The 24,255-nt window shown below is 41.3% G+C and overlaps 1 protein-coding gene and 1 pseudogene across 1 annotated transcript; one reads left to right on the top strand and one right to left on the bottom strand.

Moving 5' to 3' along the window:
• Positions 1-885: 885 nt before the first annotated feature.
• LOC144295137 (aminomethyltransferase, mitochondrial pseudogene) lies at positions 886-6,841 on the bottom strand (annotated as a pseudogene).
• Positions 6,842-12,695: 5,854 nt separating this feature from the next.
• LOC144295307 (olfactory receptor 2AG2-like) lies at positions 12,696-13,743 on the top strand. The gene has a single exon (XM_077867692.1). The coding sequence runs from the start codon at positions 12,707-12,709 to the stop codon at positions 13,655-13,657; it is 951 nt and encodes a 316-aa protein (XP_077723818.1). The 5' UTR covers positions 12,696-12,706; the 3' UTR covers positions 13,658-13,743.
• The last annotated feature ends 10,512 nt before the right edge of the window (positions 13,744-24,255 follow it).

The following is a 24,255-nucleotide window of genomic DNA, read 5'->3' as shown; positions in this document are numbered from 1 at the left end:
ACCAGTGAGAATGGGGCAAATTAACAAGGCAGGAAACCACAAATGTTGGAGAGGATGTGGAGAAAGGGGAACCCTCCTGCACTGTTGGTGGGAATGTGAACTGGTGCAGCCACTCTGGAAAACTGTGTGGAGGTTCCTCAAAGAGTTAAAAATAGACCTTCCCTACGACCCAGCAATTGCACTGTTGGGGATTTCCCCCAAAGATACAGATGCAATGAAACGCCGGGACACCTGCACCCCGATGTTTCTAGCAGCAATGTCCACAATAGCCAAACTGTGGAAGGAGCCTCGGTGTCCATCAAAAGATGAATGGATAAAGAAGATGTGGTCTATGTATACAATGGTTATTAACCATTAGAAACGACAAATACCCACCATTTGCTTCGATGTGGATGGAACTGGAGGGTATTATGCTGAGTTAAATAAGTCATTCGGAGAAGGACAAAAATTATATGTTCTCATTCATTTGGGGAACATAAAAGTGAAAGCGAATAAAAGGGAAAGGAGAAAAAATGAGTGGCAAGTATCAGAAAGGGAGACAAAACAGGGAAGACTCCTAACTCTGGGAATCGAACTAGGGGTGGTGGAAGGGGAGGTGGGTGGGGGGGTGGCGGTGACTGGGTGACAGGCACTGAGGTGGGCACTTGATGGGATGAGCACTGGGTGTTATTCTGTATGTTGGCAAATTGAACACCAATAAAAAATAAATTTATAAAAAAAGAAAGAAATGGGGTCTTGAAATTGAAGAGGCCTAGGATGAGGGTGGGGGGTGAGAATAGGTTTGTGGGCCCCCCCTTACACGGCAACCAGAACTAACCTCCACCCTAGCTACCTACCCCCAGTGTATTCAGCCTCAGCTTCCTCACCAACACTTATAGAATGCCACCCAGGTCCAGGTTCCTGGATGGGAGGACCCCTGCTCCAAGCTACTTTCACTTGAGGGTATAGTAATTTGTGGTCACAAAGGGCATCTTGCTGACCACAGCCATTTGCTGCTTTTGCCATACCTCTGTCAGTAGTGGGGTACCTGGCCGACTGTACTCAGAGGGCATATAACCCATGGCCACATTCTTTTTTAGGAAGGGAGAGGGGCAGCCACAGGTCACTGTACCAATCACGGTGCCCTCCATATTCAGGATGGGGCTGTGTACCCACACAGGTGCCCCCTCGCATGTTAACCCCACATGTCTCTGCCGCACCTTGCCCTTCAGCTGGCCAGTGATGACCGAGTCTCCAGGGAAGTCCATGGCAGCTTGGTGGCGCTTCCCCAGTGTCCAACTAAGGCTGCCTTCCACAGGTGTGGTGTGCTCATCGATGTCACTCCCATACAGGCAGAGGCCTGCCTCTAGGCGCAGGCTGTCCCGAGCTGCCAGCCCTGCCAGCTTCACCTCTGGGTTTTCCAGCAGAGCTGCAGCTAGGTGGACTGCCGCTGCTGCTGGCACTGAGATTCCCACACCATTCTCTCCTGTGTGGCCATAGCGGGTCACGCTGCAGCCTGACACACCAAACACCTCCATCACAGCACTGGTTATGAAGGGCAATTTCTTCAGGTCATCTGCCACGCCAGCCTGCAACACCTGGGCCGCAGTGGGGCCTTGCAGGGCTAGCAAGGCATTATCCACTACCTCCAGGCTCACATCATTGCCCATGTTTTGAAGCTCCCTGACTTTGCCCTGAATGAGGGCCAAGTCCTTGTCCCAGCAGCCAGCGTTGGACAACACATACAGGTGCCCCTCAGAGGCGCTGGTCACAATCAAGTCATCTTTGATGCCTCCAGCCTTATTGGTAAACAGCAACTGTGTCCCCTGGTTTGGCCTTAGCTCTGCAATATCTCCAACCACTAGACTCTCCATCAGCTTCACCCGGTCACAACCAAGTATCTTGGTCTGCAACATGTGGGACACGTCAAAGAATGAGCAGTGCTGGAGTGTATGCAGGTGTGAATCAATGTGACTGTCCTGGTACTGTACAGGCAGACTCCAGCCTGCCAACGCCGCCATCTTCCTGCCATGAGCCGGGTGGAAGTCATAAAGAGGTGTCCTTCGGAGCACATCCTGCGGGTGGCTGGGTTCAGGGCCACCAGTGTCCTGACCTCCACCCTTCTCCCTCGCCCACCTCCAAAATCAGCACCATGCTCCAGCACCCTCTACCCCACCTGTGCCCAACTGAGCCTCTTGTTTGTTCTTTAAACATTTGATATAATTCCCCTGGGAAGCCATCTGGCCCTGGACTTTTGTGTCTTGGGAGGTTTTTGATGACTGCTTCAATTTCCTCCCTGGTTATTGGTCTGTTCAGGTTTTCTATTTCTTCCTGTTCCAGTTTTGGTAGTTTGTGGCTTTCCAGGAATGCGTCCATTTCTTATAGATTGCCTGATTTATTGGCGTATAGCTGTTCATAATATGTTTTTAAAATCGTTTGTATTTCCTTGGTGTTGGTGGTGATCTCTCCTTTCTCATTCATGATTTCATTAATTTGAGTCTTCTCTCTCTTCTTTTTAATAAGGTTAAATAATGGTTTATCTATCTTATTAATTCTTTCAAAGAACCAACTCCTGGTTTTGTTGATCTGTTCCACAGTTCTGGTCTCGATTTCGTTCAGTTCTGCTTGAGTCTTAATTAACTCTCTTCTTCTGCTGGGTGTAGGATCTATTTGCTGTTTTTTCTCCAGTTCCTTTAGGTGCAAGGTTAGCTTGTGTATTTGAGTTTTTTTTCCAATTTTTTGAGGGATGCTTGTATTGTGATGTATTTCCCTCTCAGGACTGCTTTTTATGTATCCCAAAGATTTTAAATGGTTGTATCTTCATTCTCATTAGTTTCCATGAATCTTTTTAATTCTTTTCTAATTTCCTGGTTGACCCTTTCATCTTTTAACAGGATGGTCTTTAACCTCCACATGTTTGAATTTCTTCCAAACTTCTTCTTGTGATTTAGTTCTAGTTTCAAAGCATTATGATCTGAAAATATGCAGGGGACAATCCCAATCTTTTGGTATCAGTTAACACCTGATTTGTGACCCAGTATGTGGTCTATTCTGGAGAAAGTTCCATGTGCACTTGAGAAGAATGTGAATTCAGTTGCATTTGGATGTAAAGTTCTGTAAACATCTGTGAAATCCATCTGGTCCATTTAAGCTCTTGTTTCTTTGGAGATGTTGTGCTTAGAAGACCTGTCGATTGTAGAAAGTGCTATATTCAAGTCACGAAGTGTGTTATTTTCTAAGTATGTCTTAACTTTGATTATTAATTGATTGATATAGTTGGCAGCTCCCACATTCAGGGCATAAATATTCATGATTGTTAGGTCCTCTTGTTGGATAGACCCTTTAAGTATGATAGAGTGTCCCTCTTCATCTTTTACTACAGTCTCTGGGATAAATTTTAATTTATCTGATATGAGGATTACTACCCCTGCTTTCTTTTGAGGACCATTTGAATGGTAAATGGTTCTCCAACCCTTGATTTTCAGGCTGTAGGTGTCCTTAGGTGTAAAATGAGTCTCTTGTAGACAGCAAATAGATGGGTCTTGCTTTTTTATCCAGTCTGAAACCCCGAGCCTTTTGATGGGGTCATTAAGCCCATTCATGTTCAGAGTTACTATTGAAAGATATGAATTTAGTGTCATCATGATATCTATTCAGTCCCCATTTTTGTGGATTGTTTCCTTGGACTTCCTCTTTCTTTTACAGAGTCCTCCTTAATATTTCTTGCAGAGCTGGTTTGGTGGTCACATATTCTTTCAGTTTCTGCCTATCTTGGAAGCTATTTACCTCTCCTTCTATTCTGAATGAGAGCCTTCCTGGATAGAGTATTCTTGGCTGCATGTTCTTCTCATTTAGGACCCTGAATATATCCTGCCAGCCCTTTCTGGCCTGCCAGGTCTCTATGGAGAGGTCTGCTGTCATCCTAATGCATCTCCCCATAAAAGTTAGGAATTTCTTGTCTCTTGCTGCTTTAAGGATCTTCTCATTTTTCAATTTGCAAGTTTCACTATTAAATGTCGAGGTGTTGAGTGGTTTTTATTGATTTTAGCGGGGGGGAATCTCTCTATCTCCTGGACCTGAATGTCTGGTTCCCTTCCCAAGTTAGGGAAATTCTCAGCTATTATCAGTTCGAATACACTTTCTGGTTCTCTGTCCCTTTCGGTGCCCTCTGGAACCCCAATTAAACGTAGAGTTTTCCTTCTGAGACTGTCATTTATTTCCCTTAACCTTTCCTCATGGTCTTTTAATTGCTTTTTTCTTTTTTCCTCAGCTTCCTTCCTTGCCATGAACTTGTCTTCTATGTCACTCACTCTTTCTTCTACCTCATTAACTATTGTCTTTAGGACCTCCAGTTTGTATTGCATCTCATTTAATTGATTTTAATTACGGCCTGATTAGATCTAAATTCTGCAGTCATGAAGTTTCTTGAATCTTTTATGCTCTTTTCCAGAACCACCAGTAGCTTTACAATTGTGTTTCTGAATTGGCTTTCTGACATTGAATTGTAATCCAAAATCTGTAAATCTGTGGCAGAGAGTACTGTTTCTGATTCTTTCTTTTGTGGTAAGTTCTTCTTTCTAGTCATTTTGCTCAGTGCAGCGTGCCTAAAAACACGTTGTACTGGAAAAAGGAAGAAAGAAAAGAAAAAGCAAAGAGAAAACAAAAACAAAAACAAAACAAGGATGGGTATCCTCTGGTTCTATATACGGTAAGTCCCTCAACTTCCCCTGGAGCTTTCCAGCACTGCTTGGTCAAGAACTTGCTCTTCCCCTGTCCTTCCAGCTGGTCCTCTGGGGGAGGGGCCTGCTGTACTGACTCAGGTGTGTTCACCTTGGGGAGCTGCCCCCCCCACCCCCGCCAGGTGCCTGGCTCAGTGGGAGCTGTTTACCCCATGAGGCCTCTGTTCCCTGGTGCCCCCCGATCCATCCCAGGCACAGGGTTACACCAGGAGGGACAACACCTATGGCAGTGGCCAGCTCTCCGCCCTGAAGTCAGCTCCCCCAGTAAGCACCCACAGTGTCCCAGTCCACACTGGCCTGGATGCTCTGAGGGTGAGGGTGGAGGTGGGGCACTGATCTGCACAACTTGGGGGCACCCAGTGGCAGGAGCGACCTCGCTGTCCTGTGCCCTCCCGGCCCCGCCTGCCCCAGGGGAGCGCAGGATCCTGGGGTGTGTCCCCTGCGCCCTGGGGTCCGGGGCCTGAGCTCCTGGAATCATGCTCCGGGCCCGCGGCTCCAGAAGGCAGCAGCCCCCAGCCCCCTCCCCGGAGCCCCCGCCTGAGCTGCTCCCGAGGCCCCGCCGGGCGCTCCAGCCCTTTACCCGCTGGGCCCGCGGTGTGGGGCGCTCTCCCCCGGGGGCGCTTCCTCTGTTAGTGACCCCGGGGACCTGGGGGCTCCTCTGCCCCTCCTGCGGTTCTGCCCGAGTTCCCTGCGAGCGCCTTTCCCTCTGGGAAGAATCTGGTGTGGATTTTTAAAGTTCCTGCTTCTCCGAGGCTGGGCTTTCCTGTCCCGGAGGCTCTCTCCACCCGGCCTTAGCTGGCTCCTCGCGGGGGCCCCTCCCCCACAGGATTCTTTTTTATTTTATTTTTTTTTCTCCATCTTCCTACCTTGTTAGAAGACCAAACTCTTCTCACTGTAGCGTTCCAGCTGCTCTCTCTTCAAATCTCAGGCCAAATTCGAAGGTTTTTTCAGGATGATTTGAAAGTTATCTAGGTAAGTTGGTGGGGCCAGGTGACTTGGGGACCCTAATACTCTGCTATCTTGCCCTCTCAAATGAACAGTTTTGGCCAATTTAGTAAACATCAAAGAGATGTAGCAGATATTTTCCTTATATTACTTATTTTATCCTAATGATTTTTTGTAGCCCTTTAGAGATGAAGATTATGAACAATTTGATAGTAATGTGTGTGTTAACCTTTGTTTTCAGTTTCCTTTTAAAAACCTGACAGGATTTGTTGGCTAGGGAAGTGTTTACACAGTTGGTGTAAATCCATCTTTTTCCTTTGTATTCTTCAGAAGATCATATCCTTATAATTCTCAATCTTAATTCAGAATATATTTACATATATTTCTTTTAGTTTTCCTTAATAATTTCATAAGTGATACTTAAGTTTTTAATTTTTTGCAACTTATTTTGGTACATGAAGTATGGTGAGGCTTTAAGTTAATTGTGCTTCCAAATAGCTGATTTTCCTATTAGCATTCTTAATAATCCTGAAATGTTATTAATTTATTGTTATTATTACTTTTACAATTGTTTGGCTATATACTATCTTCTTACAACAAGAAAGAGTATCTCTAGGCTAGTTCTGTAGTTGGAGTGGTCTATTAAGACTTTCCTCTAAAAAAAAAAAGACATTTCTCTCTCATTTTTCCTCATCAACTTTTTTTTTTTTTAGTTTTATTATCTATTTAATCTTCCTGGGTAACTTTCGAATCATTAGCTTTATGTCCCCAAAATTCCATCGGTATATTCATTGCAACTGTATTTAACTCAAATCGATTGGAGATTTTGACTTTTTTGCAATATAGTCTTACCATGCCATTACATCACCCTAATACAACCTGTGGCTCTCTGAAAATACCATTTCAAAACACCTTCACTCTCAGCTTAGGACTTTGTATCATACATCCTTAAGAAAAGAGGAGTCTTACAGGAGTTCCTCATCTTTCCACTAACAAATTACCAGCACATCTGCACACAGCTTTTAGTTTTTTAAAAAAGCTTGTTTGAGGACAAACATTCCTGTTGTGCTTTTGATACCTAGCTCTCTTACTACTTGAAGAAATTGGTCTTGGAATTACTTGTTCTCCTCTGGATCATCTCTATCTCTATTGGAACATTTGTTAGAGGTTACAGACATGCACTAAGGTGCATGCCTACCCCCTAGCCCCTGCATTACAGTTGTGATTGTCAACAAAGCAAAGGTTTATGACTCAGCTTTTTGACAAAAAAAGTTGGTACATTTTATAAAATGGTAAATGTGAATTTTAATATCATTACCTATGAGGACCAATGAGCATGAAAGGGCTTAGAGATTAAACACTACATTCCAATGGTATACAATAAATTTTTATAATCCTCATACTTCAAACATTTGAAAACAATTTTGTGAGAATACTTCCAACAGGACTAACTAAACAGGATTTGTCATTAATGTTCTTATTCTCCAGCTCTTTGTGTGTCTTTCCCGAGATGACTTTCTGTCTTGAATTGTGCTTCCTTCTTAACTTGCCTAAATCATCCTGCTCACTTTTCCAAACTCATTTTTCCCTCTTTAAATGCTAAGTAGGAAGACTTGCAATTCAAGGCCTCAGGCGATATGTCATTCATTTTGAATTAAAATTTAAAGAGCATGTATTTTACAGCTTAATAAAATGAAAAAAATAGAATAAAATTGGGAATGCAAAATGGTTCAGTCATGGTGGAAAACAGTTTGCCGGTTTCTTATAAACTTAAGATACGTGTATACAACTGAGCAGGTTCACTCTGAGGTATTTACCACAGTGAACAGTCAATTTATACTCATTCGAAAATCTTTCCATGGATGTTTATAATGTTTTTTATGATTCACGGGTGGAAACATCACAAATGTCCTTCAACTGATGAATGGATAAGAAATTATGATACATCCATACAACTGGATACTACTCAAATAAATGGGAATGGTAAAAATCAACTGCAATGTAGGAATATGGTTAAATCTCAAGCATATTATGCTAAGTGGAAGTAGCTAGACTCAAAATGTATGGTACCATTTTCCTGACACTGTGGAAAAGGCCAGACACTGGTGACAGTCAACAGATCTGACAGTGGCAGGGCTTAGGTGAGTGCTTAGTGAGAATTTAGGGGTTGATGAAATTTGATACTTGGATTTGATAGTGATTACATAATATACAAATTTGTCAAAATTTGCAGAACCGTGTACTAAAAAGGTGAATTTTACTGCATGCAAATTTTACCTCAATAAAAATGTTTAAAATAGGAAATGATATCTGTGTAAACGAATGAGGCTTTTAATATTCTGCTTCCATAGCTTTCTTTTAGCACACACAGAAAAATTCTATTTCCATCAAATTATTTTTTTTTAAACTTTTTATTGAAGTTCAATTTGCCAACATGTAGCATAACACCCAGTGCTCATCCCGCCAAGTGTCCCGCTCAGTGCCCATCACCCAGTCACCCCAACCCCCCGCCCACCTCCCCTTCCACTACCTCTTGTTCATTTATCAGAGTTAGGTGTCTCTCATGTTTTGTCACCCTCAATGATATTTTCACTCCTCTCCCTTTATTCCCTTTCACCTATTTTTATATTCCCCAAATGAATGAGAACACATAATGTTTGTCCTTTTCCGATTGATTTGTTTCACTCAGCCTAATACCCTCCAGGTCCCTCCACGTCGATGCAAAAGGTGGGTATTTGTCGCATCAAATTATTTTTGTCAAGATTTTAGTTTTACTATTTTAATATATTGGATACTAACCCTTTATCAAATATGTCACTTGCAAATACCTTCTCCCATTCCGTTGGTTGCTTTTTAGTTCTGTTGGTTGTTCACTTTGCTGTGCAGAAGCTTTTATTTTGATGAAGCCCAATAGTTTATTTTTGCTTTTGTTTCCCTTGCCTCAGGAGACATATCTAGAAACAAACTGCCCCAGCTGATGTCAAAGTTGTTACTGCCTCTGTTCTTCTCTAGGATTTTTATGGTTCCTGTCTCACATTCAGGTCTATAATCCACTCAGAATTTATTTTTGTGTATGGTGTAAGAAGTGATCCAGTTTCATTCTTTTGCATGTTGTCCAGTTTTCCCAACACCATTTATGGAAGAGACTGTCTTTTTTCCATTGGATATTCTTTTTTGCTTGTTAAAGATTAATTTACCATATAGTTGTGGGTCCATTTCTGTTGTGGTTCTGTTCTGTTGATCTTTGTGTCTATGTGTGTGCTTGTAGCATACTGTTTTGGTCATTACAGCTTTGTAATATAACTTATAGTCCAGAAGTGTGATGCCTCCAGCGTTGCTTTTCTTTTTCAAGACTGTTTTGCCTATTTATTGCTTTTTGTGGTTCGATACCAATTTTGAGATTATTTGTTCTAGCTCTGTGAAAAATGTTGCTAGTATTTTGATAGGGATTGCATGAAATATGTAGGTTGCTTTGGGTAGTATAGACATTTTAACAGTATTTGTTCTTCTAATCCATGAGCATGGAATGCCTTTGCATCTTTGTGTGATCTTCATTTGCTTCCAAAAGCATTTTAAAATGCAAAAATATATATTTCAATTAATGAAGTTTACCAATTTATTTAGTAAATCAATTCCTTTCTTTACCATGCACCCTGTGTTATATAATTCCCTAGGCATGATGTTTTTCTTGCTGAAATTACAGATTTTATTGGGTGAATCTTTGGCAATACATTTTTTATTGTTGGTTATTAATTTGTCTTCCCTCTTTTTTGTTAAGGTTTTATTTATACATGAGAGACACACACAGACACACACACACACACAGAGAAAGAGAGAGAGAGAGAGGGAGGCAGAGCCATAGGAAAGGGAGAAGTAGGCTCTCTGCAGGAGTCCGCTGTGGGAGTCGATTCCGGATCCCGGGATCATGCCCTGAGTCAAAGGCAAGCGCTCAACCTCTGAGCCACCCAAGTGTCCCACAAGTAAAGATTTTAATTGACAATGACATTCTGCAGTTTCTTTTTTTTATTTTAATAAATTTATTTTTTATTGGCGTTCAATTTGTCAACATACAGAATAACACCCAGTGCTCATCCTGTCAAGTGCCCACCTCAGTGCCTGCCACCCAGTCACCCCATCCCCCGCCCACCTCCCCTTCCACCACCCCTAGTTCGTTTCCCAGAGTTAGGAGTCTTTCATGTTGTCTCCCTTTCTGATATTTCCCACTTATTTTTTTTCTCCTTTCCCCTTTATTCACTTTCATTATTTTTTATATCCCCCAAATGAACATTCTGCAGTTTCAATACTGTGTGTATTTATTTTTCTTTTTTCTTTTTTGGCTCAATGATTACAACCTGATTCACTCTCTATTGAAGTATCACTGAGTCAGACAACAGTAACACCAAGTCTCACATGCCATGCACAGGCCGAATAGAAAGCCAAGGTAAATGAAGGGAAGATTCCATAACTATAAGCTCCATAGGACACATCTTAAGGACTGAAAATAATGTCCAGGTAGGGAGGATCACAAAGGAAGTGGTGGGGGTGGTAGGTGGGGAAAGATCTAGAAGGAGTATCCTACACTGACACAAAACCCACCTTAAGATCTTGGGACTGAGCAATGACCATGAAAAGAAGCCTTGCTTCTTGGTCTATGCAGTCAGCAATTTAGAAATGGGCCATCAGTGCCTCGTTAGGGTAGCATAGAATCCTGGAGTTTCTGGGCTCATTTAGTGAGAGAACAAAGAAGGGATACCAGGCCAGGAAACATGCCCAAGAGGACTCATTAACATCCTGTTTCCAGGACTAGCATTTCCAAGGGAGACCATTTCAGCTGAGCAGTAGGTCCCTGGGAATGTAGAAGTGGAATAAAGTAGAGAGAGTGGGGTCACGGGATAAGGAGCCAAGCTTCCCCAAGGACAGGCACAGCAAGGTCTCCCTTGGGTAGCTTTTCCCAGATCTACTTCCTCCAGATTCCTACTGCTTTCATCTTTGCTCCAGACCCCAGCAAGAGTAAATGACAGTCTGAGCATCTGGACCCAAGCACTGAGTCTGACAACTTCTCCAGAAGAGCTGGATGGGTTCTCACCTGGAGAACTGAGTGATGGCAGCAGTTTCTCCTAATTCTCCACAGCTGTGAGAACAGGAAACCCATCTCTGAAGGAAGAGCTCCACGGAAACTGCCCAAGGACTGTATTTGTCCTCTGTCTCTATTACATCTCCAGACAAGACCTCTAGAGGAACAGAAGGACCAGAAGCGGCCCTGACGCCTGCCTTGGTCAGACTCCTCAGACTCTTAACTCAACTTGGCAAAATTTAAACCAGTTGGAAACTGCTGGAAAAGCTCACTCTTTCCCCATTTCTATAGGACAATCTTTGACTCTCCACCCCAGGGCAGTTTTCATGGTTGGGCAGCTCGGCTTCTCACTACCTGAGGTAAAAACTTTGTCTCTCTTTCAGGGAAGTATGCATCCTCTGACATGTTGAGTTGAGAAACGGGGCTCAAAGAAGACTCTAAGAACTTAAGCTACTCTGTCTTCAAAGGTTCTCTGTACTCTGTCCTAAGGCCCCATAGTCTTGTTTTTCTAAACATGAAGAAAAATGAATGAAAATGAAGAAAGAGTCTATGCTACATCCCAGGTCTGAGTGTCTGCTTCCTGGTGGGAGTATCAGTACCTGTCCTTAGAGCCCAGGCTTTGCCAGCCTCTGATAGGGGACTTTTGCACCTCTCTGGTAATAAATGCCTCCAAATCAAAGGCCATCTAAAAATCAATGATCTGCCTGTCATATGCTCTAAAACTTTTCCACCATTAAAGTCCTGTGAACCTGGAAGAGACCACTAAAAGAACCAGTGAGGTGACTAAAAATAGAAGCCACAATATAGGGGAAAGACTTAGAGAAAGATATGTTTCCCTTACAGTTTCTTTGGCGCACAGTCAGAATTGGAGTATTGGGCTAGTTCCCATGATGCATGACCTTGATAGTTGTTAATCCCAGGTCCCTGTATCTTCTGCCTTTTCTCTGGGGGGTGGGTGCCATACCCTAACGGCTGCATTCCAGAAGAAGAGATCCTTATCCCTGTGGCACTTCAGTACAGTGTAGATATTCTGTCCCAGCAGGAGGGAGAGCAGGGATCTGGGTCAGGTGCAAGAGAAGGAGGGTAGACTTATTGAGCCTGATTACAACATGTAGCACATGCTCTTTTGATGCCAAAACCTTCCAATCATTTCTCCCAAAGTCAAACATTCTGGTCTTTCTGGGCAGGGCCTCCTCTTCAGAGTTTTGAATCCTCCCAGGCTTGCATGTTTTCATAACCTATAATAAAACACCTACGTTGTCACTGAGCCTAAAGTTTTAGCTCATAAAAGCAACACCACATCAAATACACCAAACCCTTGTCTCAGTCTAGAATCTCTTCTGCACATGGAGAGTGTGGAGGTTATTGGTCCAGAGGGATGACTGAGGTGGACATACTTTAACTCTTCCTGTGAGGCTTACATCTACAGCCTTGAGTGCTACAAACAAATGTGGACATAAGGTATATGGACCATGAAGTGGAAGTGCTTTGTTGAAGTCACACTTCTGTACCTGCTTTAAGATTTTCTATTCAGAACAGGTCTCTTAGGGCACTGGGGATTTAAATCATGAGACAAATATTATACTTAAAACATAGGTAAAAAAATAACTAAGTGCGTGGGTTCCAGGACATTGCTTTCTATTGAGAGAGAGATGATTTAATCATTCTGAAAAGATGCATATTGAGACTTGATGTCCTGCATGATATTTTCATGTAGTGACCTCTTAATATTTAGCTATTGCTGTGATGATTGCTCTCCATTCGGATGGTTCTTTCCTCAAGATACAACTAAAAGTATCAGAACCTGAGAGATCAAGAGGTCAAATCCATGTCCAGTGGGAAAGACATCACCTCATTGGATTCACATTGGCCATCATCAGGAGCCTGTGATGTTACAAACGAGGGGCCACCTTAGCCAACATTCACTGAGAATGTGTTTGCTTCTAGGCAACTGAAGAAACAACACAGAATGGAGTACTGGAACTCCACCTTGGGCAGTGGCTTTATATTGATGGGGATTCTGAATGACAGTGGGTCTCCTGAACTGCTCTGTGCCACAATCACTGTCCTATACATGTTGGCTCTGACCAGCAATGGCCTGCTGCTCTTGGTCATCACAGTGGATTCCCGGCTCCATGTGCCCATGTACTTCCTGCTCGGCCAGCTCTCACTCATGGACCTCCTCTTCCCATCTGTTTTCACTCCCAAGACCCTCATGGATTTTCTGCAGAGTGAAAACATGATATCCTTTGGAGGCTGTGCCCTTCAGATGTTTCTGGTATTGACACTGGGTGGTGCAGAGGACTTGCTGCTGGCCTTCATGGCCTATGACAGATATGTAGCCATATGTCATCCTCTGAACTACATGGTTTTCATGAGGCCAAGGGTCTGCTGGCTCATGGTGGCCACAGCCTGGATCCTGGCATTTCTGAGTGCTCTAGGCCATACCTTGGATACCATGCACTACCCTTTCTGTAAAGTTCGGAAGATCAGGCACCTGCTCTGTGAGATCCCTCCTTTGCTGAAGTTGGCCTGTGCAGATACCTCCCGATATGAACTCTTGGTGTATGTGACGGGAGTGACTTTCCTTTTGATGCCTCTTTCTGCCATTGTTGCCTCCTATGCACTAATTCTGTGTACTGTGCTTCACATGCCCTCTACTGAAGGGAAGCAGAAAGCCCTAGTCACCTGCTCCTCCCACCTGACAGTCGTTGTGATGTACTATGGAGCTGCCACATTCATGTATGTCCTGCCCAGTTCCCTCCACAACCCCAGGCAGGACAACATCATCTCTCTTTTCTACACGGTTGTCACTCCAGCACTGAACCCCCTTATCTATAGCCTGAGGAATCAGGAGGTCATGGGAGCCTTGAGAAGGGTCCTGGGAAAATATATGTTGCCAACACACTGTACCTTCTAAAGAGGATTCATGGCTTGTCTCTCACCATTTCTTTTCCCAATCAAAAGTTGTACACAACTGGTCTTTATGTGGTACTCTGTTCAAGTAGATAGAAACACTTAAATAATTTCTATTTCAATATAGTTGTGAGCATTGACACCTTAAGCTGTACTCACACGGGACACACCACCCTGACCTTGTAAAAGGAACTAGATGTTCATATTGTAAAAGATACTAGAAGAAGTAAAGCATGAAATGAGTATCATAGACTCACTTCATGGTAGGGCATCATCCTGACATGATTACCAAGTAAGTAGACATGGTTAGTAGACCAAGTTTCAGTTTCAATATCATGCAGCAGTGAGAAACAGCATTAGTTTTAGGGTGACCAAGTTCAGTAACCTCTAAATAACAGAGGAGGACTGCTCTCTTAGGTGATTAAAGTTAGAAATAAATATCCTCATAAGATAAAGTGGCCTTTTTTATTAGGTTTTTCAAGCAATTATTTAGAAATAGTAATAGTTTTATAAGTGCATTTGTACTCAAGACTAAGAAGTAGTCGATATTGAATAGATAAAGATAATACCTATGTTGAGATAGTGAATAAGGAAAATGGTGCATCATTATACTGTTTAAAAATAAACAAGAGATGAATAATATAGAATATGAAGGTATCAGATTTGATACAACATACACATACAGTTACAGAGACATCTGTTGCATTTATGCTTGAATTAAAAAATGTGAAAGTTCTAAATGTGAGACAAGATTCCATCAAAATCCTAGAGAAGAACACAGGCAACACCCTTTTTGAACTCGGCCATAGTAACTTCTTGCAAGATACATCCATGAAGGCAAAAGAAACAAAAGCAAAAATGAACTATTGGGACTTCATCAAGATAAGAAGCTTTTGCACAGCAAAGGATACAGTCAACAAAACTAAAAGACAACCTACAGAATGGGAGAAGATATTTGCAAATGACGTATCAGATAAAGGGCTAGTTTCCAAGATCTATAAAGAACTTATTAAACTCAACACCAAAGAAACAAACAATCCAATCATGAAATGGGCAAAAGAAATGAAGAGAAATCTCACAGAGGAAGACATAGACATGGCCAACATGCACATGAGAAAATGCTCTGCATCACTTGCCATCGGGGAAATACAAATCAAAACCACAAGGAGATACCACCTCACACCAGTGAGAATGGGGCAAATTAACAAGGCAGGAATCAACAAATGTTGGAGAGGATTCGGAGAAAAGGGAACCCTCTTACACTGTTGGTGGGAATGTGAACTGGTGCAGCCACTCTGGAAAACTGTGTGGAGGTTCATCAAACAGTTAAAAATAGACCTTCCCTACGACCCAGCAATTGCACTGTTGGGGATTTACCCCAAAGATACAAATGCAATGAAACGCCGGGACACCTGCACCCCGATGTTTATAGCAGCAATGGCCACGATAGCCAAACTGTGGAAGGAGCCTCGGTGTCCATCGAAAGATGAATGGATAAAGAAGATGTGGTTTATGTATACAATGGAATATTACTCAGCTATTAGAAATGACAAATACCCACCATTTGCTTCAACGTGGATGGAACTGGAGGGTATTATGCTGAGTGAAGTAAGTCAGTCGGAGAAGGACAAACATTATATGTTCTCATTCATTTGGGGAATATAAATAATAGTGAAAGGGAATATAAGGGAAGGGAGAAGAAATGTGTGGGAAATATCAGAAAGGGAGACAGAACGTAAAGACTGCTAACTCTGGGAAACGAACTGGGGGTGGTAGAGGGGGAGGAGGGCGGGGGGTGGGAAGGAGTGGGTGACGGGCACTGGGGGTTATTCTGTATGTTAGTAAATTGAACACCAATAAAAAATAAATTAAAAAAAAATCTTCTGTAAAACAGACAATTGCTTACATTGAGTTTTAGTCCCCCAAATTTTCTTATGTGAGGGTCTGATTTTAGGTCAAATTTCTAGGAGTGAAATTACTGAGAAATGGCAAAGATACTATTTAAAATTACTGTTGCAGTTATATGGTTTCATTCATATGGGGAATATACAAAATAGTGAAAGGGATTATGGGGGAAAGGAGGGAAAATGAGTGGGAAAAATCAGAGAGGATGACAGAACATGAGAGACTCCTAACTCTGGGAAATGAAAAAGGGGTAATGGAAAGGGAGGTGGGCGGGGGTTGGGGTGACTGGGTGACAGGCACTGAGTGGGGGGCACTTGGCGGGATGAGCACTGGGTGATATGTTATATGTTGGATAAATCGATCTCCAATAAAAATATATTGTACTGCTAGGTATTTATTCAGAGAAACAGAGAGATTTGAAGGGGCACGTACACCCCAATATTTATAGCATCAAGAACCAGTATGGCCTAAATATGGAAAAAAACCAGATATCCATCAATAGATGAATGGAAAAAGAAGAAGTTATATACCCACACACAGTGGTGTATTACTTGGCCATTAAAAACAATGAAATCCAAAAAATAAAAATAAAAAAAAAAAAGAATGAAATCTTGCCATTTGCAACTATGTGGGCGGAACTAGAGGGTATTATGCTAAGCAAAATAAGTCAATCAGAGAAAGACAATTATAGGATTTCTCTCATATGTGGAATTTAATGAACAGATGAACATAGGGGAAGGGAGGAAAAAATAAAAACAGAGAGAGAGGCAAATCATAAGACTTTCTTAACTATGGCAAACAAACAGGGTTGCTAGAGAGGAGGTGGGTGGGTGGATGGGGTAACTGGTGATAAACATTAAGGAAGGAATTTGTTGGAATGAGAGGGTGTTAATATGCAACTGATGAATCCCTAAATTCTACACTGAAACTAATAATACACTGTATGTTAACTAACTTGAATCTAAATAAATTTTTAAGCTATATGGTTATAAAATGCTTATAAAAGAATAATTCAGTAACATTAAAAATATATATACAAAACCCCCAACTAACCAAACAAAAATAAATAAAAAAGAAGTAAAATTAGAAAGGAAAAATATTACTGTTGCAAAGAGTCAAACTGCTTTTCAGGAAGTTAGAAACACTTTGAATTCTGTCTGGTATTAAGCAGAAGTACCTGCCTCACTATAGTCTTCCTAGTGCTGTCTTTTCAAATGAACTGTTTTTGCCAATCTAGTAAACATCAAAGAGATGTAGCAGATGTTTTCCTTTATATTACTTATTTTATCCTAATGATTTTTTGTAGCTCTTTAGAGGTGAAGATTTTTTTATAATAAATTTATTTTTTTGGATCCCAGGGCGGCGCAGCGGTTTGGCTCCTGCCTTTGGCCCAGGGCGCGATCCTGGAAACCCGGGATTGAATCCCACATCGGGGTCCCGGTGCATGGAGTCTGCTTCTCCCTCTGCCTGTGTCTCTGCCTCTCTCTCTGTCTCTTTCTCTGTGTGACTATCATAAATAAATAAAAATTAAAAAAAATAAATTTATTTTTATTGGTGTTCAATTTGCCAACATACAGAATAACACCCAGTGCTCATCCCGTCAAGTGCCACCCTCAGTGCCCATCACCCAGTCACCCCCACCCCCCGCCCTCATCCCCTTGCACCACTCCCAGTTCATTTCCCAGAGTTAGGAGTCTTTATGTTCTGTCTCCCTTTCTGATATTTCCCACACATTTAACCCACTTCCCTTATGTTCCCTTACACTATTATTTATATTCCCCAAATGAATGAGAACATATAATGTTTGTCCTTCTCCATTGACTCATGTCACTAAGCATAATACCCTCCAGTTCCATCCACGTTGAGGCAAATGGAGGGTATTTGTCATTTCTAATGGCTGAGGAATAACCATTGTATACATAGACCACATCTTTATATCCATTCATCTTTTGATAGACACCGAGGCTCCTTCCACAGTTTGGCTATTGTGGACATTGCTGCTATAAACATCGGGGTGCAGGTGTCCCAGAGTTTCATTGCATATGAATCTTTGGGGTAAATCCCCAACAGTGCAATTGCTGGGTCATAGGGAAGGTCTATTTTTAACTCTTTGAAGAACCTCCACACAGTATTCCAGAGTGGCTGCACCAGTTCACATTCCCACCAACAGTGTAAGAGGGTTCCCTTTTCTCCACATTCTCTCCAACATTTGTGGTTTCCTGCCTTGTTAATTTTCCCCATTCTCACTGGTGTGAGGTGGTATCTAGTGGTTTTCATTTGTATTTCCCCGATGGCAAGTGATGCAGAGCATTTTCTTTTTTTTTTTTTTTTTTTTTTTTTAAATTTTTTTTATTTATTTATGATAGTCACAGAGAGAGAGAGAGAGAGAGAGAGAGGGGCAGAGACACAGGCAGAGGGAGAAGCAGGCTCCATGCACCGGGAGCCCGACGTGGGATTCGATCCCGGGTCTCCAGGATCGCGCCCTGGGCCAAAGGCAGGCGCTAAACCGCTGCGCCACCCAGGGATCCCCGATGCAGAGCATTTTCTCATGTGCATGTTGGCCATGTCTATGTCTTCCTCTGTGAGATTTCTCTTCATGTCTTTTGCCCATTTCATGATTGGATTGTTTCTTTCTTTGGCTTTGAGTTTAATAAGATCTTTATAGATCTTGGAAACTAGCCACTTATCTGATACGTCATTTGCAAATATCTTCTCCCATTCTGTAGGTTGTCTTTTAGTTTTGTTGACTGTATCCTTTGCTGTGCAAAAGCTTCTTATCTTGATGAAGTCCCAATAGTTCATTTTTGCTTTTGTTTCTTTTGCCTTCATGGATGTATCTTGCAAGAAGTTACTGTGGCAGAGTTCAAAAATGGTGTTGCCTGTGTTCTCCTCTAGGATTTTGATGGAATCATGTCTCACATTTAGATCTTTCATCCATTTTGAGTTTATCTTTAAGTATGGTGAAAGAGAGTGGTCTAGTTTCAATCTTCTGCATGTGGATGTCCAATTTTCCCAGCACCATTTATTGAAGAGAGTGTCTTTCTTCCAATGGATAGTCTTTCCTCCTTTATCGAATATTAGTTGACCATAAAGTTCAGGGTCCACTTCTGGGTTCTCTATTCTGTTCCATTGATCTATGTGTCTGTTTTTGTGCCAGTACCACACTGTCTTGATGACCACAGCTTTGTAGTACAACCTGAAATCTGGCATTGTGATGCCCCCAGCTATGGTTTTCTTTTTTAAAATTCCCCTGGCTATTCGGGGTCTTTTCTGATTTCACACAAATCTTAAAATAATTTGTTCTAACTCTCTGAAGAATGTCCATGGTATTTTGATAGAGATTGCATTAAACGTGTAAATTGCCCTGGGTAACATTGACATTTTCACAATATTAATTCTGCCAATCCATGAGCATGGAATAGTTTTCCATCTCTTTTTATCTTCCTCAATATCTTTCAGAAGTGTTCTGTAGTTTCTAGGGTATAGATCCCTTACTTCGTTGGTTAGGTTTATTCCTAGGTATCTTATGCTTTTGGGTGCAATTGTAAATGGGATTGACTCCTTAATTTCTCTTTCTTCAGTCTCATTGTTAGTGTACAGAAATACCACTGACTTCTGGGCATTAATTTTGTATCCTGCCACACTGCCGAATCGCTATATGAGTTCTAGCAATCTTGGGGTGGAGGCTTTTGGGTTTTCTGTGTAGAGTATCATGTCATTGGCGAAGAGGGAGAGTTTGACTTCTTCTTTGCCAATTCGAATGCCTTTAATGTCTTTTTGTTGTCTGATTGCTGAGGCTAGGACTTCCAGTAGTATGTCGAATAGCAGTGGTGAGAATGGACATCACTGTCTTGTTCCTGATCTTAGGGGATAGGCTCCCAGTGCTTCCGCATTGAGAATGATATTTGCTGTGGGCTTTTTGTAGATGGCTTTTAAGATGTTGAGGAATGTTCCTTCTATTCCTACACTCTGAAGTGTTTTGATCAAGAATGGATGCTGTATTTTGTCAAATGCTTTCTCTGCATCTAATGAGAGGATCATATGGTTCTTGGTTTTTCTCTTGCTGATATGAAGAATCACATTGATTGTTTTACGAGTGTTGAACCAGCCTTGCATCCCAGGGATAAATCCTACTTGGTCATGTTGTGCTAACCTTTAGTATATTGTTGTATCCTATTGGCTAGTATCGTGTTGAGAATTTTTGTATCCATATTTATCAGGGATATTGGTCTATAATTCTGCTTTTTGGTGGGGTCTTTGTCTGGTTTTGGAATTAGGGTGATGCTGGCCTCATAGAACGAGTTTGGAAGTACTCCATCTCTTTCTATCTTTCCAAACAGCTTTAGTAGAATAGGTATGGTTTCTTCTTTAAACGTTTGATAGCATTCCCCAGGGAAGCCATCTAGGCCTGGACTTTTGTGTCTTGGGAGGTTTTTGATGACTGCTTCAATTTCTTCCCTGGTTATTGGCCTGTTCAGGTTTTCTATTTCTTCCTGTTCCAGTTTTGGTAGTTTGTGGTTTTCCAGAAATGCGTCCATTTCTTCTAGATTGCCTAACTTATTGGCGTATAGCTGTTCATAATATGTTTTTAAAATCATTTGTATTTCCTTGGTGTCGGTAGTGATCTCTCCTTTCGCATTCACGGTTTTATTAATTTGAGTCTCCTCTCTCTTCTTTTTAATCAGGCTGGCTAATGGTTTATCTATCTTATTAATTCTTTCAAAGAACCAACTCCTGGTTTTGTTCATCTGTTTTACTGTTCTTCTGGTCTCTATTTCATTGAGTTCTGCTCGAATCTTTATTAATTCTCTTATTCTGCTGGGTTTAGGATCTATTTGCTTTTTTTTCTCTAGCTTCTTTAGGTGCAAGGTTAGCTTTTGTATTTGAGTTCTTTCCAGTTTTTGGATGATGCTTTTATTGCATGTATTTCCCCCTCAGGACTGTTTTTGCTGTATCCCAAAGATTTTGAATGATTGTATCTTCATTCTCATTAGTTTCTATGAATCTTTTTAATTCTACTCTAATTTCCTGGTTGACCCTTTCATCTTTTAGCAGGATGGTCCTTAACCTCCACGTGTTTGAAATCCTTCCAAGCTTCTTTTTGTGATTTAGTTCTAATTTAAAAGCATTATCATCTGAAAATATGCAGGGGACGATCCCAGTCTTTTGGTACCATTTAAGACATGATTTGTGACCCAGTATGTGGTCTCTTCTGGAGAAAGTTCCATGTGCACTTGAGAAGAATGTGTATTCAGTTTCGTTTGGATGTAATGTTCTGTAAATATCTGTGAAATCCATCTGGTCCAGTGTATCATTTAAAGCTCTTGTTTCTTTGGAGATGTTGCGCTTAGAAGACCTGTCGATTGTAAAGCGCTACATTGAAGTCATCAAGTATAAGTGTATTATTATCTAAGTATGTCTTAACTTTGGTTATTAATTGATTGATATACTTGGCAGCTCCCACATTCGGGGCATAAATATTCATGATTGTTAAGTCCTCTTGTTGGATAGAATCTTTAAGTATGAGATAGTGTCCCTCTTCAACTCTCACTGCAGTCTTCGGGATAAACTTTAGTTTATCTGATATAAGGATGGCTACCTCTGCTTTCTTTTGAGGACAATTTGAATGATAAATGGTTCTCCAATCTTTTATTTTCAGGCTGTAGGTGTCCTTCTGTCTAAAATGAGTCGATAAACCATTAGCCAGCCTGATTAAAAAGGAGAGAAGACTCAAATTGATAAAATCGTGAATGAGAAAGGAGAGATCACTACCAACACCAAGGAAATACAAACGATTTTAAAAACATATTATGAACAGCTATACACCAATAAATTAGGCAATCTAGAAGAAATGGACGCATTCGTGGAAAGCCACAAACTACCAAAACTGGAACAGGAAGAAATAGAAAACCTGAACAGGACAATAACCTGGGAGGAAATTGAAGCAGTCATAAAAAACCTCCCAAGACACAAAAGTCCAGGCCCAGATGGCTTCCCAGGGGAATTCTATCAAATGTTTAAAGAGGAAACCATACCTATTCTACTAAAGCTGTTTGGAAAGATAGAAAGAGATGGAGTACTTCCAAACTCATTCTATGAAGCCAGCATCACGTTAATTCCAAAACCAGACAAAAACCCCACCAAAAAAGGAGAATTACAGACCAATATCCCTGATGAACATGGATGCAAGCATTCTCAACAAGATACTAGACAATAGGATACAACAGTACATTAAGAAAATTATTCAGCATGACCAAGTAGGATTTATCCCTGGGACACAAGGCTGGTTCAACACTCATAAAACAATTATGTGATTCATCATATCAGCAAGAGAAAATCCAAGAACCATATGATCCTCTCATTAGATGCAGAGAAAGCATTTGACAAAATACAGCATCGATTCCTGATCAAAACGCTTCAGAGTGTAGGGATAGAAGGAACATTCCTCAACATATTAAAGGCCATCTACGAAAAGCCCATAGCAAATATCATCTCAATGGGGAAGCACTGGGAGCCTTTCCCCTAAGATCAAGACAGGGATGTCCACTCTCACCACTGCTATTCAACATAGTACTGGAAGTCCTAGCCTCAGCAATCAGACAACAAAAAGACATTAAAGACATTCGAATTGGCAAAGAAGAAGTCAAACTCTCCCTCTTTGCCGATGACATGATACTGTACAACGAAAACCCAAAAGCCTCCACCCCAAGATTGCTAGACTTATACAGCAATTTGGGAGCATGGCAGGATACAAAATCAATGCCCAGAAATCAGTGGCATTTCTATACATTAACAATGAGACTGAAGAAAGAGAAATTAAGGAGTCAATTCCTTTTACAATTGCACCCAAAAGCATAAGATACCTAGGAATAAACCTAGCCAAAGAGGTAAAGGATCTATACCCTAAAAAATATAGAACACTTATGAAAGAAATTGAGGAAGACTAAAAGAGATGGAAAAATATTCCATGCTCATGGATTGGCAGAATTAATATTGTGAAAATGTCAATGTTACCCAGAGCCGTTTACACGTTTAATGCAATCTATCAAAACACCATGGACTTTCTTCAGAGAGTTAGAACAAATTATTTTAAGATTTGTGTGGAATCAGAAAAGACCCCAAATAGCCAGGGGAATTTTATTTTATTTTATTTTATTTTATTTTATTTTATTTATTATTATTTTTATTTTTTTAGCCAGGGGAATTTTAAAAAAGAAAACCATAGCTGGGAGCATCACAATGCCAGATTTCAGGTTGTACTACAAAGCTGTGGTCATCAAGACAGTGTGGTACTGGCACAAAAACAGACACATAGATCAATGGAACAGAATAGAGAACCCAGAAGTGGACCCTGAACTTTATGGTCAACTAATATTCGATAAAGGAGGAAAGACTATCCATTGGAAGAAAGACACTCTCTTCAATAAATGGTGCTGGGAAAATTGGACATCCACATGCAGAAGATTGAAACTAGACCACTCTCTTTCACCATACACAAAGATAAACTCAAAATGGATGAAAGATCTAAATGTGAGACATGATTCCATCAGAATCCTAGAGGAGAACACAGGCAACACTGTTTTGGAACTTGGCCACGGTAATTTCTTGAAGATACATCCATGAAGGCAAAAGAAACAAAAGCAAAAATGAACTATTGGGGCTTCATCAAGATAAGAAGCTTTTGCACAGCAAAGGATACAGTCAACAAAACTCAAAGACAACCTACAGAATGGGAGAAGATATTTGCAAATGACGTATCAGATAAAGGGCTAGTTTCCAAGATCTATAAAGAACTTATTAAACTCAAAGCCAAAGAAAGAAACAATCCAATCATGAAATGGGCAAAAGACATGAAGAGAAATCTCACAGAGGAAGACATAGACATGGCCAACATGCACATGAGAAAATGCTCTGCATCACTGGCCATCAGGGAAATACAAATCAAAACCACAATGAGATACCACCTCACACCAGTGAGAATGGGAAAAATTAACAAGGCTGGAAACCACAAATGTTGGAGAGGATGCGGAGAAAAGGGAACCCTCTTACACCGTTGGTGGGAATGTGAACTGGTGCAGCCACTCTGGAAAACTGTGTGGAGGTTCCTCAAAGAGTTAAAAATAGACCTGCCCTATGACCCAGCAATTGCACTGTTGGGGATTTACCCCAAAGAACAGATTCAATGAAACGCTGGGACACCTGCACCCTGATGTTTCCAGCAGCATTGTCCATAATAGGCAAACTGTGGAAGGAGCCTCGGTGTCCATCGAAAGATGAATGGATAAAGAAGATGTGCTCTATGTATGCAATGGAATATTACTCAGCCATTAGAGTAATACCCGCCATTTGCTTTGACATGGATGGTATTGGAGGGTATTATGCTGAGTGAAGTAAGTCAATCAGAGAAGGACAAAGATTATATGTTCTCTTTCATTTGGGGAATATAAATAATAGTGAAAGGGAATATACGGGAAGGGAGAAGAAATGTGTGGGAAATATCAGAAAGGGAGACAGAACATAAAGACTCCTAACTCTAAGAAACGAAAGAGGGGTGGTGGAAGCAGCGGAGGGCGGGGGGTGGGGGTGACTGGGTGATGGGCACTGAGGGTGGCACTTGACGGGATGAGCACAGGGTGGTATTCTGTATGTTGGTAAACTGATCACCAATAAAAAATAAATTTATTATAAAAAAAAGTA

This window comes from Canis aureus, chromosome 23, assembly GCF_053574225.1.
Source record: "Canis aureus isolate CA01 chromosome 23, VMU_Caureus_v.1.0, whole genome shotgun sequence".
Classification (NCBI taxonomy): Eukaryota; Metazoa; Chordata; class Mammalia; order Carnivora; family Canidae; genus Canis; species Canis aureus.
The sequence above is the reverse complement of the archived record's forward strand: the minus strand, read 5'-3'. Positions and strand labels throughout refer to the sequence as shown.

Bases quoted from the DNA above. Each gene is read 5' to 3' on its own strand.
- LOC144295307 (XM_077867692.1), top strand. From the start codon at position 12,707: ATGGAGTACTGGAACTCCACCTTGGGCAGTGGCTTTATATTGATGGGG.